At 49.2% G+C, this 17,181-nt stretch overlaps 1 protein-coding gene across 2 annotated transcripts in view; it reads left to right on the top strand.

Moving 5' to 3' along the window:
• The window catches only part of LOC5573352 (ankyrin repeat domain-containing protein 13D), a 43,693-nt gene that overhangs the window by 24,330 nt on the left and 2,182 nt on the right, over positions 1–17,181 (top strand). The window contains exons 3-5 of one of the 2 annotated variants that reach the window (XM_001660784.2): positions 7,310–8,386; positions 8,968–9,307; positions 9,564–10,021. In XM_001660784.2, the coding sequence (XP_001660834.1) occupies positions 7,310–8,386; positions 8,968–9,307; positions 9,564–9,684 (1,538 nt within the window). In that variant the 3' untranslated portion in view covers positions 9,685–10,021. Of the gene's footprint in view, positions 1–7,309; positions 8,387–8,967; positions 9,308–9,563; positions 10,022–17,181 lie in introns of those variants that run through there. The other variant, XM_021848648.1, reaches the window with a different exon arrangement.

Below are 17,181 nucleotides of genomic sequence, written 5' to 3'. Positions count from 1 at the left end.
CAACTAAGAATGATAAGCTACTTTCTGTATGTTTCTTGATGAGGATGTAGAAAATTCCATCATCGCTAGGAGCTTCCATCTTTTTGAATTTTTTAATAATAGTTCTCACTTCTTCCAAATGAGTAGTGTTTGATTTTTCGACCTTGACGCTTGCTCCTGCGGGGGAAGGCGATGAGGGTAGGACCAAACATGTCGCGCGGCGTGTTCGCGTCGTAGTAAAAAAAGAGCCGCGATCGCTAAGTAGTGTTTGATCTATTGATCGCGTCGCTTGCTCTTGCGATTGCGAGCGATGAACACTTGTTAAACACATCCCGATCAACACACATTACGTCAGCACCACCGCCACTAAACTTACCTCTATCTCTACCTGCAATCATATACTTCGTTTTGGTAGAATGAATGGTTAGGCCTATTGTCGCTGTCTCCCCCTTCAGAGCCACGAAGGCTCGTCTTCCTTCCCAGAAATACTTGGTTGGATCGACTGGTAAAGTTACTCGCTTCCGTCCTTGAGAGCTCGACCGGGTTCTCATCCTTCCCAGCGGCCTTACAATTCTACAGCTCACTAATAGCATTTTTAACCTCTTCTACAGTTGTAACGCTTGCTTAGCACACAACGTACAGCAGCTTTAGCGCCACTCTCGGGTTAGAGAGACTGCTGACGCTTTTCAAAGGTCCGGCTAAGAGACTCTTTACACGGGCGAGTATTTTAAGTGGCTCAAACACGCATTTTTCTCCGACCAACCCAAATGGAAGCTCTAACGAATTAAGAAATGGAAAAAGAATCACCGAATAAAATTTTAAAACCTAATTTAGGAAAGCCTTAACCAATTAAGCAAAGAAAGCGATATATTGAGGTGCAGTTGTTGCGTTTCACAATTTTATAATCATAACTAATCCTACTTTGAGCTCAAAGGGGTGAAAAACTTACAGTTTGTCTTACAAATTGTGTTCTGACGTTGGGGCCCAATCGTCGTGTTGCTCCAATCGATGTCGCGTGACCTGCAGACTGCAGCTCTGGAGATTTGATGGGTGGCTGACGAGGTATGATGGTCGGTTGGGGTGCAACACGTTGGTGTATCACGGTCGCTCCCTAGAGCGCCAGATCGTATGGCTGACCTCTCAGCGCGGAGCTGAGTGATAACGAGAGAGAGCGCGACGGCTTTCGCGGCTTCTCTGCAGTCTCGGCTAATGGGGATCCACTGAGTGCTCCACCCTGGCTACGGGTGTCGTTCGTACTGGCACTGTGAGATCACTCGGCGTCTGGGGAACTCAAATCGATCGTCGATGAATGGAAGGCGATGGGCTTGAGCGTCGCTGGTCGGGAGCGGCGCTGGGAGAGTCGCAGCGTTCTCCTGTAGCGTGCGAGATGTTCCTCTCAACGATTTCACCGGAAGGGGATGAGCACCGTCGCGCGTAGGCTCGCGCTGATGCGCGTGAGACCGTTGATGCGCGTGAAAGCGGCGATGCGCGTGGAAATCTCGATGCGCCGACAAGCTTGGGGATTCTAAATCCCAAAATAAAAACCCTTCGTTCAGGGAAAGCTATCCCACAACGAAATTAGAATGCTTCCTAAAAGCTTTGGATCACAAACTGGCTTACCTATGCTTTTTTATGCTTATCACTCACACAGTGTACTATATCAATCAACGGATTAACTATTATCCTGCAAACTATAGAATTTGTTTAGTTTGGATCTACCACTAAATCTTCAATTCTCACCTCAACTATTCACCAAGCACAGAACTGGTTTATAGGTATTAAGTATCTTGCTCTAATCGAACTGAACTGAAGCTGGCCTACGTGTGACTCAATCGCTTGCCTTCACAAAAGTGATTTGGTGGCATTCCCTTCTACATGCCTCAACTCAGGCTCAACAATACAAATTCGCAAAACTGGTAAACACCTATTGTTCAAAATTCGCAGTGCTAAAATATCTGCAATGCAGATATATCTCAGCCAATCCATATCTGCCGCGTAGCCCGATCCGAAGATACTCTTTCGCATTTCCTCTTATGGTATGCGCCGCGATCCCTATTGCAATCCTTATTGCTGGGGGCGTGAGCCATCTCACTCCGCATGCACTCATACTCTACACTTCGTTTAACTACCTGTATCTGGACGGTGGGAGAGAGATTGGGTGGACCATAGATTCCGTCACGCGAGTGTCGCAATTCCTCTTTTTCTTAAGAGATGGCACTGCCACATGCTGTCAGTTGCGCAATATTCATATTGTGATGGGATTCCTAAGGAATCACATAGCAATGTATTAGAAAGTCGTTACACAGTTAGTGGGTCCACAGCTCGATCGTCATCATCAATGTTCACCCTGTTTCTCGCCACATTTCCATGTTCACCGTTCAACAACTGCTGAAAGTGCTCATTCCACCTGCCATCGCCGTTTTATCGGCAGCAAATTCCCTTCTCGCGCGCTTGAGCTTCAGCTACCACAATTTCTTCGTGCTCGTGATTGTCTTTTCTTCGGCTCTCGCTGCCCTGTACCGCTCTCTGTTCCACCGGGTACCAATCCCAAATATGCGGCTACTGGCGGCATTCTTTACGTCTGTCACTCTGGCGATTGAACCAGTCGTTTCGTCTTCGTCGTTGATCAGTGCCAATCATTTCCCGCGTCGTTGTAACCATAGCTTCGTGGATAGGCTGTTGACATCTCCAAAAACATTGATTCTTCCCAACTGCTCGTCTAGCTGATGGCGGTACTGTGCAGCTACCCCATCAGTCGACAAGCAGTGGATATTGAAGATAAATTTCCGAGTCGATATTAGGGCCTCGAAAGTTCTTGAAATCCATGACATCTGAGAAATGCCGCTCATATACCATATTTATATTTATATTCATATTTGGGAGCAGGCATCACTACTCGGCTGTCGCTAGAAGTAGATACTGCTGATTGCCATCCCTTTATCAGCAGCGAAGGTTACAAGCGGTCATCATTGGTAACGGAATGGAGGCTTTCCGTTCCAATGACGGGTCGGAAGAATCCTTCTTGCCCTATCTGCGCTTTTGCGTCACCGATGACTATCTTGACATCTTGTTTTAGACAATAGGTCTCAACAGCTAGCAGCTATAGGGACGACAGGACGATACCCAATCCAAGAAGTAGTCTCTATCTCAAATGACGATTTTGTTATAGCAAAAATCAACGGCGTGTTCTATTGCAGTTGTTACGCGCCCCCAAGGTCGTGGATTGAGGAATTTTCCCACATGGTCGACAGGATGTTAGCCGAACTAGCTAATCGGCAGCCAGCAGTGATAGCTGGCGACTTTAATGCATGGGCAGTGGAGTGAGGTAGCCGCTGCATCAACCAAAGAGACCAGCTATTATTGGAATCCTTGGCCGCATTAAATGTAGAGCTTGCAAATGTGGGTACAGTGATTACCTTCCGCAGAAATGGTGCAGAATCGATTATCGACGTGACGTTTTGTAGTCCTAACCTTTATATACCATGAACTGGCGCATTGATGACGGTTATACTCATAGCGATGATCGATCGATTCGCTATAGTATAATACCAGGCGGGCGGAAGGCAGCGCGATGTAACTCGACCCAAGCCCGAGGTTGGAAAACAGCGCGCTTCGACGGCGAAGTATTCACTGAAGCCCTGAGGCGCGAACGGAACACTCTGGACCTGAACGGTGAAGAGCTAGTTGCTGTGATATCACGAGCGTGTGATGCTTCCATGCCGAGAAAAGCCCCTCCTAGAGAGAACAGGCAATATTCGAGCAATCTGCCTTCGGGCTAGACGAAGAGTGCAACGCGCACGCACAGAAGCACAAAGAGAAGAACGCGGTGCAGCATTCAGAGAGGCAAAGTTGGGTCTCAAAAAGAAATCAAGCGTCGACAACGGGCATCGGCATGCTTTGATAGTCTATGCGAGAGTGCCAATTCGAATCCATGGGGTGACGCCTACAGAGTGGTAATGGCTAAGACCAAAGGTGCCATAGCGCCCCAAGAGAAGTCGCCCGAGTTGCTGCGATCGATAATCGATGTACTCTTCCCGCACCATCCCATATGCCCAGTCGGTCGTTCAGACAGCTGAGGTTTCAATCGAGCATAAAAGGAGCGGCATCCGTTACTGCTTGTCACTCTGGATGTGAAGAATGCGTTCAACAGCGCAAGCTGGGAAACAATAGCACACGCGCTTCACCGCCTAAAGGTACCGGTGCAGTTGTGTAAGCTTCTAGAAAGCTATTTCGATGGTAGGATTCTACTGTATGACACAGAGGAGGGGCAGAAAAGCGTTTGAATTACCGCGGGAGTACCTCAAGGTTCAATCCTGGGCCCGCTGTTATGGAATGCGATGTACGATGACGTACTGAAGCTGCCCCTTCCGAAGGGTGTTAAGATTGTTGGCTTCGCTGACGATATCACCCTAGTGGTCTATGGTGAATCGATGGAGGAAGTAGAGTTGACAGCAGCGCACTCTATTTCCATAGTTGAGGAATGGATGAAGTCTAGGAAACTAGGACTGGCCCGTCAGAAGACTGAGGTGGTGGTGGTCAACAATCGCAAGTCCGAGCAACGGGCGCTTATCTCGGTAGGTGATTGGACCATAGAGTCCAAGCGATCCCTTAGGCATCTTGGGGTAATGATCGATGACAAGCTCAGCTTCGCTAGCCACGTTGAATATTCCTGTAAAAGGGCATCTACGGCAATAGCGGCGCTTTCGAGGATGATGTCTAACAGCTCTGCTGTAATTGCCAGCAAACGCAAGCTACCGGCAAGCATGGCGCTATCCATACTAAGGTATGGAGGACCAATCTGGTCAAAAGCGCTTAGAACGAACAGAAACCTAAAGCGGTTGGAAAGCACGTACAGGATAATGTGCTTAAGAGTAGCAAGTGCATACCGGACGGTATCTAAAGAGGCCGTGTGCATCATAGCCGGGATGACGCCCATCGGGCTCATCATCAAGGAAGATGTTCAATGCTTCAACCAAAGGGGTACCAGAGGAGTCCGCGACACGTGTAAAGAGGAAACGCTCAGAAGCTGGCAGCAGGAATGGGATAACTCCACTAAAGGTAGATGGACCCATCGGCTAATACCAAACGTGTCAGATTGGTATGGTAGAAACCATGGGGAAGTGAACTTCCACCTGACGCAGTTTCTGTCAGGACATGGTTGCTATAGACAGTACCTGCATAGGTTCGGGCACTCAGAATCTCCTGCGTGCCCCAATTGTGCTGGTGTAGAGGAAACAGCGGAGCATGTCGTGTTCGATTGCTCCACTTTCATTGTTGTGAGAGGTCGGATGCTCGCTACATGCGGAGGGACACGTCCCTCGACAATATAATAGAGAGAATGTGTGCGGATGCCGAGTGCTGGAATGCAGTAACTACGGCTGTCACTCACATTATGCTAGAATTGCAGCGCCTATGGCGCGCCGACCAAGAGTTGGCTGCAGAGGATTAGCCCTGCCGAGGCTGGTCCCTTGTAACATTGTTTAAGTCGGCTAGGAGAAGCAGTTTGCCTAGGCTACTTCTGCTACACGTGTTGTGCTAGGGGGGACGCCATTTGGCATAAAGTCATTTGGCATAAAGCCGTTTGGCATAAAATAATTTGGCATAACGGTCGTTTGGCATAATAGTCATTTAGCCGTTTGGCATAATCATTGAAAACTGAGTTGTTATGTTTTTGTCATAACCATTGCTAACATTCTCATATGTGATTTTCCCTTCTTTTGGTCATAGGCTGTTCTTTCTCATTACGTTGTTAAACTAGTGGCTTGAATTGTGACTACTAACATTTTCATTGACAATTTTGCTTTCTTTCCTACGTTGGCATTATAACTACTAACATTTTCATCGACGATTTTCCCTTCTTTTGATTACCAGATCTTCTTTTAAGTAGCACTATTTAAATTTCTAATTTCTTTTCTTTTATGCCAAACGTCCATTATGCCAAACGACCATTATGCCAAACGACTTTATGACAAATGGCTTTATGCCAAATGACTTTATGTCAAACGGGGTAGCCCCGTTGTGCTATATGCACAGGCCCCTCCCCGAAGAAATACCGTAAGGTGGTTCCGGGGAGATAAGGGTCTGAGTTCAAGGGTCATGTCAATGCACTGTACACCACTTGAGCAATTCAAAAAGAATGGGATGGGCCAGCGCATTTCCTGGGTTAGCTGACACGTTCACGCCTTCTAAATATGATTTCGAAAAAGACTCTCATGGTATACATCTAGCAGGATGCTAGATCCCATACACTGATACCGTGTGACAGCTTAAAATTCATGTTTTTTTATCTAGGGAAAGTGTACCAGTTATGGCCATAGTGGTTCCCTATTTAGACATATGTGAAATTTTGAAACCTTTCACATTTTTAATCTTTTTGAATGTTCTGGCATGAAGATATATCCTCAATCTTACTACTACAACACACAAAACCATTCTGTACGATAGCTCTACCCAGAATAACAACAGATTATTTGCTGTTCAACAAATTGCGACGATAGAGATGACCAAAACAAACCCACCGATAATTGGAATAGCTGGCTCAATACACTTACCGTCCGGCGTGCGGACGATGGTCGCCTAGTTTGACCCACATTTCATCCCAGCAACGATAGCAGCTGTTCGCATGCGTATGGGTCACCCGATGTCCGAGATGTGCGATGTAGAGCTACCTAGAGCAGCAGAGTGCAGGAGAGTACAGAGGTGTTGCTCAGATCTCCTGTTCTTAGGCAGATTGTGAGTGACCCTTAGGTTTATCGATGACCAATTTAAATTGGGAGAAGTCAGTCTGGATTGAGCGTCGAACGGGTCGGTCGTTGTACCGTGATTTTTAATCTGTTAGATTTAAGACGATATGTGTTAGTGTTAAGTAATAAATTGTATGTATAAAGATTGTGTTTCCCTCCAACCGCGCGTGTTTTGTGTTTCTAAGTGAGAAGGCCTACCAAGTCCAGAAATCACCGGATCACCAGGATCTTCAGGACACTGGAATTGGTATCCAACACGTCCTATTTGATGATACTGTGCCACCAAGCCGTCAGCTTCAGTCGCCCATCACCCATACCATTCCCCCAGGCGATAAGATCGTGTTGAAGTTGGTCACCGATAGCTATCGACCAAAGGGTGAGGACCAACTACACAACACATTCAAAATGTGAAGAAACTCAAGTAATCACGTATGGCGAAATAGGGAACCACTATGTCCATAACTGGTACACCTACCCTATGTATCATTGAGGTTGTGGCAAGTCTTTACCCCTTTACTGCTGGTTTAGACTTTTTTCAAATGCAATTACTAAATCACCTTCATTTTTCTCTTTTACTCTTCCAACAGTGGTCCAGGAAGCGGTCTGCTCCGGCGATGCCAACATCTTAACCGCCGTCCTGGAAGTCCGGGACCTGCAGCGTCACATCAAGCGAGTTTCGCACGTTCCCCAGCTGCTGCAGCACCTGCAGGACACGCCGGACTTCTACGTCGAGATGAAGTGGGAGTTCACCAGCTGGGTACCGTTGATGTCGCGCGTCTGCCCGAGCGATACCTACAAAGTGTACAAACGGGGTTCCAACGTTCGGATCGATACCACCTTGCTGGGGTTCGACAACAATACCTGGCAGCGTGGCAACCGAAGCTACATCTTTAAGGGCCAGGCCGAGTCGGCAACGATGATCGAAATCGACCACGATACCGGAGAGGTATCGATCGAGCACATGCGAAACATCGAATCGGAAGACATCGACGGGATCACCCCGTCGAAGGAATCGGTAGCGCTACGCCTGCAGGCTCCCGTCATTTGCAACCACATTGATATGGACAAAATCAGCTTCGAACGGAATAAATCCGGTTTCTGGGGATGGCGTAGCGAGAAAGTCGAGAACATCAACGGGTACGAGTGCAAGGTGTATGGAGCGAGCAATGTAGAATTTATCACCCGTACTAGAAACGAACACCTGAGTGAGGAACAGGCTAGAATCAAAAGCTCCCGTACACCGCTGCAGCACTTTTTGGGAATGACCGAGGAAGACTACGACCACGCGGGGGCATCCAATCCTCTCAGAGATTCAGGGGCATCGCCCTTGCTAGGTCAAGACAACGGTAGCTCCAACAACAGCCCCGTCCATGAAGTGGCCGGAGCTTCCAATGCAGTTTCGGATGGTGCGGCTCCCAGCGTTGAGGAGTACTTCTCGGCCGAAGTAGATCTGCAAGGACGCGACGTTGGCAAGCCGAAACGAGTATCGGCCAAGGTGCAACGCTTCAAGGCGAATATCTGGCTGAGCGAACAGTTCCCCATCAAGCTGCAGGAACAGGTGCTGCCCATTTTGGATCTCATGTCGACGATGGCCAGTCCCCATGTGTCCAAGCTGAAAGATTTCGTCACCATGCAGCTTCCGTCCGGCTTCCCCGTTAAGATTGGTAAGGAAGACATAATACATTTTTGCGATGCACGTTTCAGGGCTGGTAACAGGTCTCCTTTTAGAGACTTGTTCTTTATTTTAAAGTTATTCTTTTAAAAGTCTCCAATTACCACCTCCCATTAAAGAGGTCTCTCAAGTTTCTATTTTAACCAAAATGATCTCTGCAGACAAGACTGCAGGATTTTTCTAGGGACTCCGAGGAACCCTCCTGAAATTACGCTTCGGATTACCGCAAAATTTCTTCCAGCGATTTGTCCAGGAGAAGAATGAGAGGAATTTGTCGAGAATTTGCTTCAAGAAATCCTTAAGCACTTCTACACTGAAACCTTCAATAATTTCCACAGCCATATTCCTGGAAATTTTCCTAGAGACTATCCAATGTTTTTTCTAATAATTCTTTTATTGATTTCTCCAGTTGGTACTCTAGGAGATTTTCCAAAGGATCCTCCAAGAAAATCCACGAAGGATTGGCTGTAAGAGGCAACGGCATGAGCATGAGGTCTCTAAAGCTCCTATTTCTAAGAAACTCATTCGATACTACCCCTGACGCTTTCAACCGCTTTTTTGTGTCCGTTCCAGAAATCCCACTCTTCCACGTGCTGAACGCGGTGGTCACATTCGGAAACGTGTTCGCGATGGAGACACCGGTGGCCAATGTGAGCAGTCTGCAGGAGAGCGAAGAGCGCACCACGTGCATCATCGATGACTGCTGTTTCGATGTGCCGTCCGAGTACGTCCAGCGGGGCAACGACTTCCGGCGACAGATCACCTTCGAGGACGAAGACGAGCTGATGCAGTTTGCCATCCAGCAGAGTCTGATCGAGCAGGGCAGCGAAAACGACGAGGTGGACATTTGGGAAGCGCTGAAGGCGCAACGTCCCCTCACGCCCAGCTTCTACGAGGACGAACAACTGCAGAGGTATGTTTTGGGGGGTTGGGTTGGATAATGATGACGTTCCGTTCTTCGATGTTGTTTCTTCTGCTGCTCTACAAAATTGGTTCCTTGATTTTGACCCAACTACTGAACTGGTTACGTTTTGTATTTTTTTTTCTTGCATGGTTTCTCTGCGGTTCTCTACCCTCTAAATTGCCGTGGTTCTGTGGTTTGCACTAACGCTTGCCGCCAATTTTTCCTACTAATGACTAACTCACGCAAAATCCTGTAACCGCTTTAGCCCGTCTAAAACGACGACTGTCGATAAGAAATCTCGCACGCCGACACCGTCCCTAATGACCAGCGTGCTTCCGAACTCATTTGCTAAAAGTCCACTCAAGAAGCTGTTCAGCAAAAGCTAATTTAGAACTTTTTTTTCATTTGATTTTTGTATCGCTCATGCACATCATTGCTAAGATGATCAATTATTTAATTTAGATTTGCTTAAATCTTCTTTCACTTATGGAGTATACTTTTTGGAAAATGTTTTGTACTGTTATTATTAGCATATCATGACGAAATCCTTTCCAAATTTTCTAATTTTGAATGTATTTGATTACAAATCTACCCACTGTACCTATCTTACACATTGATTTCTGAACTTTAACTTACTAATGATTCTTTGGGTTTATGATTCTAAATGTTCACTTTTCGCATATTTTTTTCTTACAATCTACTAATGAATTGATTAATGAGTTTGTATCAATAAAATACTTCACAATTACTCAGGACGAATACTGAATGATTTATTCTAAAGTGCTGCCGCCACTTCAAAAGGTAATTCTGCAAGATTGACCATCACGGGGAATCCGGCACAACTTCTTTTTCGGTAGCACTTCCGCAAGGTTTCTTCCTCAGCGGGCATTTCTGCAAGAATTTCCATCATTCTCAGGGGACGATTCTGAAAGAATCCCCCTCAGGGGGCGATTCTAAAATAATTCCCCTCAGGGGACGATTCTGAAAGAATTCCCATCAGGGGACGTTTCTGAAAGAATTCCCATCAGGGGACGTTTCAGAAAGAATCCCCCTCAGGGGACGATTCTGAAAGAATCCCCCTCAGGGGACGATTCTGAAAGAATCCCCCTCAGGGGACGATTCTGAAAGAATCCCCCTCAGGGGACGATTCTGAAAGAATCCCCCTCAGGGGACGATTCTGAAAGAATCCCCCTCAGGGGACGATTCTGAAAGAATCCCCCTCAGGGGACGATTCTGAAAGAATCCCCCTCAGGGGACGATTCTGAAAGAATCCCCCTCAGGGGACGATTCTGAAAGAATCCCCTCAGGGGACGATTCTGAAAGAATCCCCCTCAGGGGACGATTCTGAAAGAATCCCCCTCAGGGGACGATTCTGAAAGAATCCCCCTCAGGGGACGATTCTGAAAGAATCCCCCTCAGGGGACGATTCTGAAAGAATCCCCCTCAGGGGACGATTCTGAAAGAATCCCCCTCAGGGGACGATTCTGAAAGAATCCCCCTCAGGGGACGATTCTGAAAGAATCCCCCTCAGGGGACGATTCTGAAAGAATCCCCCTCAGGGGACGATTCTGAAAGAATCCCCCTCAGGGGACGATTCTGAAAGAATCCCCCTCAGGGGACGATTCTGAAAGAATCCCCCTCAGGGGACGATTCTGAAAGAATTCCCCTCAGGGGACGATTCTGAAAGAATCCCCCTCAGGGGACGATTCTGAAAGAATTCCCCTCAGGGGACGATTCTGAAAGAATTCCCCTCAGGGGACGATTCTGAAAGAATTCCCCTCAGGGGACGATTCTGAAAGAATTCCCCTCAGGGGACGATTCTGAAAGAATTCCCCTCAGGGGACGATTCTGAAAGAATCCCCCTCAGGGGACGATTCTGAAAGAATTCCCCTCAGGGGACGATTCTGAAAGAATCCCCCTCAGGGGACGATTCTGAAAGAATCCCCCTCAGGGGACGATTCTGAAAGAATTCCCCTCAGGGGACGATTCTGAAAGAATTCCCCTCAGGGGACGATTCTGAAAGAATCCCCTCAGGGGACGATTCTGAAAGAATCCCCCTCAGGGGACGATTCTGAAAGAATCCCCCTCAGGGGACGATTCTGAAAGAATCCCCCTCAGGGGACGATTCTGAAAGAATCCCCCTCAGGGGACGATTCTGAAAGAATCCCCCTCAGGGGACGATTCTGAAAGAATCCCCCTCAGGGGACGATTCTGAAAGAATCCCCCTCAGGGGACGATTCTGAAAGAATCCCCCTCAGGGGACGATTCTGAAAGAATCCCCCTCAGGGGACGATTCTGAAAGAATCCCCCTCAGGGGACGATTCTGAAAGAATCCCCCTCAGGGGACGATTCTGAAAGAATCCCCCTCAGGGGACGATTCTGAAAGAATCCCCCTCAGGGGACGATTCTGAAAGAATCCCCCTCAGGGGACGATTCTGAAAGAATCCCCCTCAGGGGACGATTCTGAAAGAATCCCCTCAGGGGACGATTCTGAAAGAATCCCCCTCAGGGGACGATTCTGAAAGAATCCCCCTCAGGGGACGATTCTGAAAGAATCCCCCTCAGGGGACGATTCTGAAAGAATCCCCCTCAGGGGACGATTCTGAAAGAATCCCCCTCAGGGGACGATTCTGAAAGAATCCCCCTCAGGGGACGATTCTGAAAGAATCCCCCTCAGGGGACGATTCTGAAAGAATCCCCCTCAGGGGACGATTCTGAAAGAATCCCCCTCAGGGGACGATTCTGAAGAATCCCCCTCAGGGGACGATTCTGAAAGAATCCCCCTCAGGGGACGATTCTGAAAGAATCCCCCTCAGGGGACGATTCTGAAACCCAGGATTGAATCCCCCTCAGGGGACGATTCTGAAAGAATCCCCCTCAGGGGACGATTCTGAAAGAATCCCCCTCAGGGGACGATTCTGAAAGAATCCCCCTCAGGGGACGATTCTGAAAGAATCCCCCTCAGGGGACGATTCTGAAAGAATCCCCCTCAGGGGACGATTCTGAAAGAATCCCCTCAGGGGACGATTCTGAAAGAATCCCCCTCAGGGGACGATTCTGAAAGAATTCCCCTCAGGGGACGATTCTGAAAGAATCCCCTCAGGGGACGATTCTGAAAGATCCCCTCAGGGGACGATTCTGAAAGAATTCCCCTCAGGGGACGATTCTGAAAGAATCCCCTCAGGGGACGATTCTGAAAGAATTCCCCTCAGGGGACGATTCTGAAAGAATCCCCCTCAGGGGACGATTCTGAAAGAATCCCCCTCAGGGGACGATTCTGAAAGAATCCCCTCAGGGGACGATTCTGAAAGAATCCCCCTCAGGGGACGATTCTGAAAGAATCCCCCTCAGGGGACGATTCTGAAAGAATCCCCCTCAGGGGACGATTCTGAAAGAATCCCCCTCAGGGGACGATTCTGAAAGAATCCCCCTCAGGGGACGATTCTGAAAGAATCCCCCTCAGGGGACGATTCTGAAAGAATCCCCCTCAGGGGACGATTCTGAAAGAATCCCCCTCAGGGGACGATTCTGAAAGAATCCCCCTCAGGGGACGATTCTGAAAGAATCCCCCTCAGGGGACGATTCTGAAAGAATCCCCTCAGGGGACGATTCTGAAAGAATCCCCCTCAGGGGACGATTCTGAAAGAATCCCCCTCAGGGGACGATTCTGAAAGAATCCCCCTCAGGGGACGATTCTGAAAGAATCCCCCTCAGGGGACGATTCTGAAAGAATCCCCCTCAGGGGACGATTCTGAAAGAATCCCCCTCAGGGGACGATTCTGAAAGAATCCCCCTCAGGGGACGATTCTGAAAGAATCCCCCTCAGGGGACGATTCTGAAAGAATCCCCCTCAGGGGACGATTCTGAAAGAATCCCCCTCAGGGGACGATTCTGAAAGAATCCCCCTCAGGGGACGATTCTGAAAGAATCCCCCTCAGGGGACGATTCTGAAAGAATCCCCCTCAGGGGACGATTCTGAAAGAATCCCCTCAGGGGACGATTCTGAAAGAATCCCCCTCAGGGGACGATTCTGAAAGAATCCCCCTCAGGGGACGATTCTGAAAGAATCCCCCTCAGGGGACGATTCTGAAAGAATCCCCCTCAGGGGACGATTCTGAAAGAATCCCCCTCAGGGGACGATTCTGAAAGAATCCCCCTCAGGGGACGATTCTGAAAGAATCCCCCTCAGGGGACGATTCTGAAAGAATCCCCCTCAGGGGACGATTCTGAAAGAATCCCCCTCAGGGGACGATTCTGAAAGAATCCCCCTCAGGGGACGATTCTGAAAGAATCCCCCTCAGGGGACGATTCTGAAAGAATCCCCCTCAGGGGACGATTCTGAAAGAATCCCCCTCAGGGGACGATTCTGAAAGAATCCCCCTCAGGGGACGATTCTGAAAGAATCCCCCTCAGGGGACGATTCTGAAAGAATCCCCCTCAGGGGACGATTCTGAAAGAATCCCCCTCAGGGGACGATTCTGAAAGAATCCCCCTCAGGGGACGATTCTGAAAGAATCCCCCTCAGGGGACGATTCTGAAAGAATCCCCCTCAGGGGGACGATTCTGAAAGAATCCCCCTCAGGGGACGATTCTGAAAGAATCCCCCTCAGGGGACGATTCTGAAAGAATCCCCCTCAGGGGACGATTCTGAAAGAATCCCCCTCAGGGGACGATTCTGAAAGAATCCCCTCAGGGGACGATTCTGAAAGAATCCCCCTCAGGGGACGATTCTGAAAGAATCCCCCTCAGGGGACGATTCTGAAAGAATCCCCCTCAGGGGACGATTCTGAAAGAATCCCCCTCAGGGGACGATTCTGAAAGAATCCCCCTCAGGGGACGATTCTGAAAGAATCCCCCTCAGGGGACGATTCTGAAAGAATCCCCCTCAGGGGACGATTCTGAAAGAATCCCCCTCAGGGGACGATTCTGAAAGAATCCCCCTCAGGGGACGATTCTGAAAGAATCCCCCTCAGGGGACGATTCTGAAAGAATCCCCCTCAGGGGACGATTCTGAAAGAATCCCCCTCAGGGGACGATTCTGAAAGAATCCCCCTCAGGGGACGATTCTGAAAGAATCCCCCTCAGGGGACGATTCTGAAAGAATCCCCCTCAGGGGACGATTCTGAAAGAATCCCCCTCAGGGGACGATTCTGAAAGAATCCCCCTCAGGGGACGATTCTGAAAGAATCCCCCTCAGGGGACGATTCTGAAAGAATCCCCCTCAGGGGACGATTCTGAAAGAATCCCCCTCAGGGGACGATTCTGAAAGAATCCCCCTCAGGGGACGATTCTGAAAGAATCCCCCTCAGGGGACGATTCTGAAAGAATCCCCCTCAGGGGACGATTCTGAAAGAATCCCCTCAGGGGACGATTCTGAAAGAATCCCCCTCAGGGGACGATTCTGAAAGAATCCCCCTCAGGGGACGATTCTGAAAGAATCCCCCTCAGGGGACGATTCTGAAAGAATCCCCCTCAGGGGACGATTCTGAAAGAATCCCCCTCAGGGGACGATTCTGAAAGAATCCCCCTCAGGGGACGATTCTGAAAGAATCCCCCTCAGGGGACGATTCTGAAAGAATCCCCCTCAGGGGACGATTCTGAAAGAATCCCCCTCAGGGGACGATTCTGAAGAATCCCCCTCAGGGGACGATTCTGAAAGAATCCCCCTCAGGGGACGATTCTGAAAGAATTCCCCTCAGGGGACGATTCTGAAAGAATCCCCTCAGGGGACGATTCTGAAAGAATCCCCTCAGGGGACGATTCTGAAAGAATCCCCCTCAGGGGACGATTCTGAAAGAATCCCCCTCAGGGGACGATTCTGATAGAATCCCCCTCAGGGGACGATTCTGAAAGAATCCCCCTCAGGGGACGATTCTGAAAGAATCCCCCTCAGGGGACGATTCTGAAAGAATCCCCCTCAGGGGACGATTCTGAAAGAATCCCCCTCAGGGGACGATTCTGAAAGAATCCCCCTCAGGGGACGATTCTGAAAGAATCCCCCTCAGGGGACGATTCTGAAAGAATCCCCCTCAGGGGACGATTCTGAAAGAATCCCCCTCAGGGGACGATTCTGAAAGAATCCCCCTCAGGGGACGATTCTGAAAGAATCCCCCTCAGGGAACGATTCTGAAAGAATCCCGCTCAGGGAACGATTCTGAAAGAATTCCCCTCACGGGACGTTTCTGAAAGAATCCCCATCAGGGGACGATTCTGAAAGAATCCCCCTCAGGGGACGATTCTGAAAGAATCCCCCTCAGGGGACGATTCTGAAAGAATCCCCCTCAGGGGACGATTCTGAAAGAATCCCCCTCAGGGGACGATTCTGAAAGAATCCCCCTCAGGGGACGATTCTGAAAGAATCCCCCTCAGGGGACGATTCTGATAGAATCCCCTCAGGGGACGATTCTGATAGAATCCCCCTCAGGGGACGATTCTGAAAGAATCCCCCTCAGGGGACGATTCTGAAAGAATCCCCCTCAGGGGACGATTCTGAAAGAATCCCCCTCAGGGGACGATTCTGAAAGAATCCCCCTCAGGGGACGATTCTGAAAGAATCCCCCTCAGGGGACGATTCTGAAAGAATTCCCCTCAGGGGACGATTCTGAAAGAATTCCCCTCAGGGGACGATTCTGAAAGAATCCCCCTCAGGGGACGATTCTGAAAGAATCCCCCTCAGGGGACGATTCTGAAAGAATCCCCCTCAGGGGACGATTCTAAAAGAATCCCCCTCAGGGGACGATTCTGAAAGAATCCCCCTCAGGGGACGATTCTGAAAGAATCCCCCTCAGGGGACGATTCTGATAGAATCCCCCTCAGGGGACGATTCTGATAGAATCCCCCTCAGGGGACGATTCTGAAAGAATCCCCCTCAGGGGACGATTCTGAAAGAATCCCCCTCAGGGGACGATTCTGAAAGAATCCCCCTCAGGGGACGATTCTGAAAGAATCCCCCTCAGGGGACGATTCTGAAAGAATCCCCCTCAGGGGACGATTCTGAAAGAATCCCCCTCAGGGGACGATTCTGAAAGAATCCCCCTCAGGGGACGATTCTGAAAGAATCCCCCTCAGGGGACGATTCTGAAAGAATCCCGCTCAGGGAACGATTCTGAAAGAATCCCGCTCAGGGAACGATTCTGAAAGAATTCCCCTCACGGGACGTTTCTGAAAGAATCCCGCTCAGGGAACGATTCTGAAAGAATTCCCCTCACGGGACGTTTCTGAAAGAATCCCCATCAGGGGACGATTCTGAAAGAATCCCCCTCAGGGGACGATTCTGAAAGAATCCCCCTCAGGGGACGATTCTGAAAGAATCCCCCTCAGGGGACGATTCTGAAAGAATCCCCCTCAGGGGACGATTCTGAAAGAATCCCCCTCAGGGGACGATTCTGAAAGAATCCCCCTCAGGGGACGATTCTGAAAGAATCCCCCTCAGGGGACGATTCTGAAAGAATCCCCCTCAGGGGACGATTCTGAAAGAATCCCCTCAGGGGACGATTCTGAAAAAATCTCCCTCAGGGAACAATTCATAAAAAAAATCCCCTCGTGAGATGATTCTACAAGAATTCCTTTCAGGTGACGATTCTAAAAGAATCACCCTCGAGGGACGATTCTAAAAGAATCCCCCTCGGGGGACGATTTTGAAAGAATCCCCCTCGGGGGACGATTCTGGAAAATCCCCCTCAGTGAACGATTCTGAAAGAATCTCCCTCAGGGGACAATTCTGAAAGAATCTCCCTTAGGGGACGATTCTGAAAGAATCCTCCTCAGGAGACGACTCTGAAAGAATCCCCCTAAAAGAACGATTCTGGAAGAAACCTCCTCAGGAGACGACTCAGAAAGAATTCCCCTCAGGGAACGATTCTGAAAGAATCCCCCTCAGGAGT

Source organism: Aedes aegypti, chromosome 3, assembly GCF_002204515.2.
Source record: "Aedes aegypti strain LVP_AGWG chromosome 3, AaegL5.0 Primary Assembly, whole genome shotgun sequence".
Classification (NCBI taxonomy): Eukaryota; Metazoa; Arthropoda; class Insecta; order Diptera; family Culicidae; genus Aedes; species Aedes aegypti.
The sequence above is the reverse complement of the archived record's forward strand: the minus strand, read 5'-3'. Positions and strand labels throughout refer to the sequence as shown.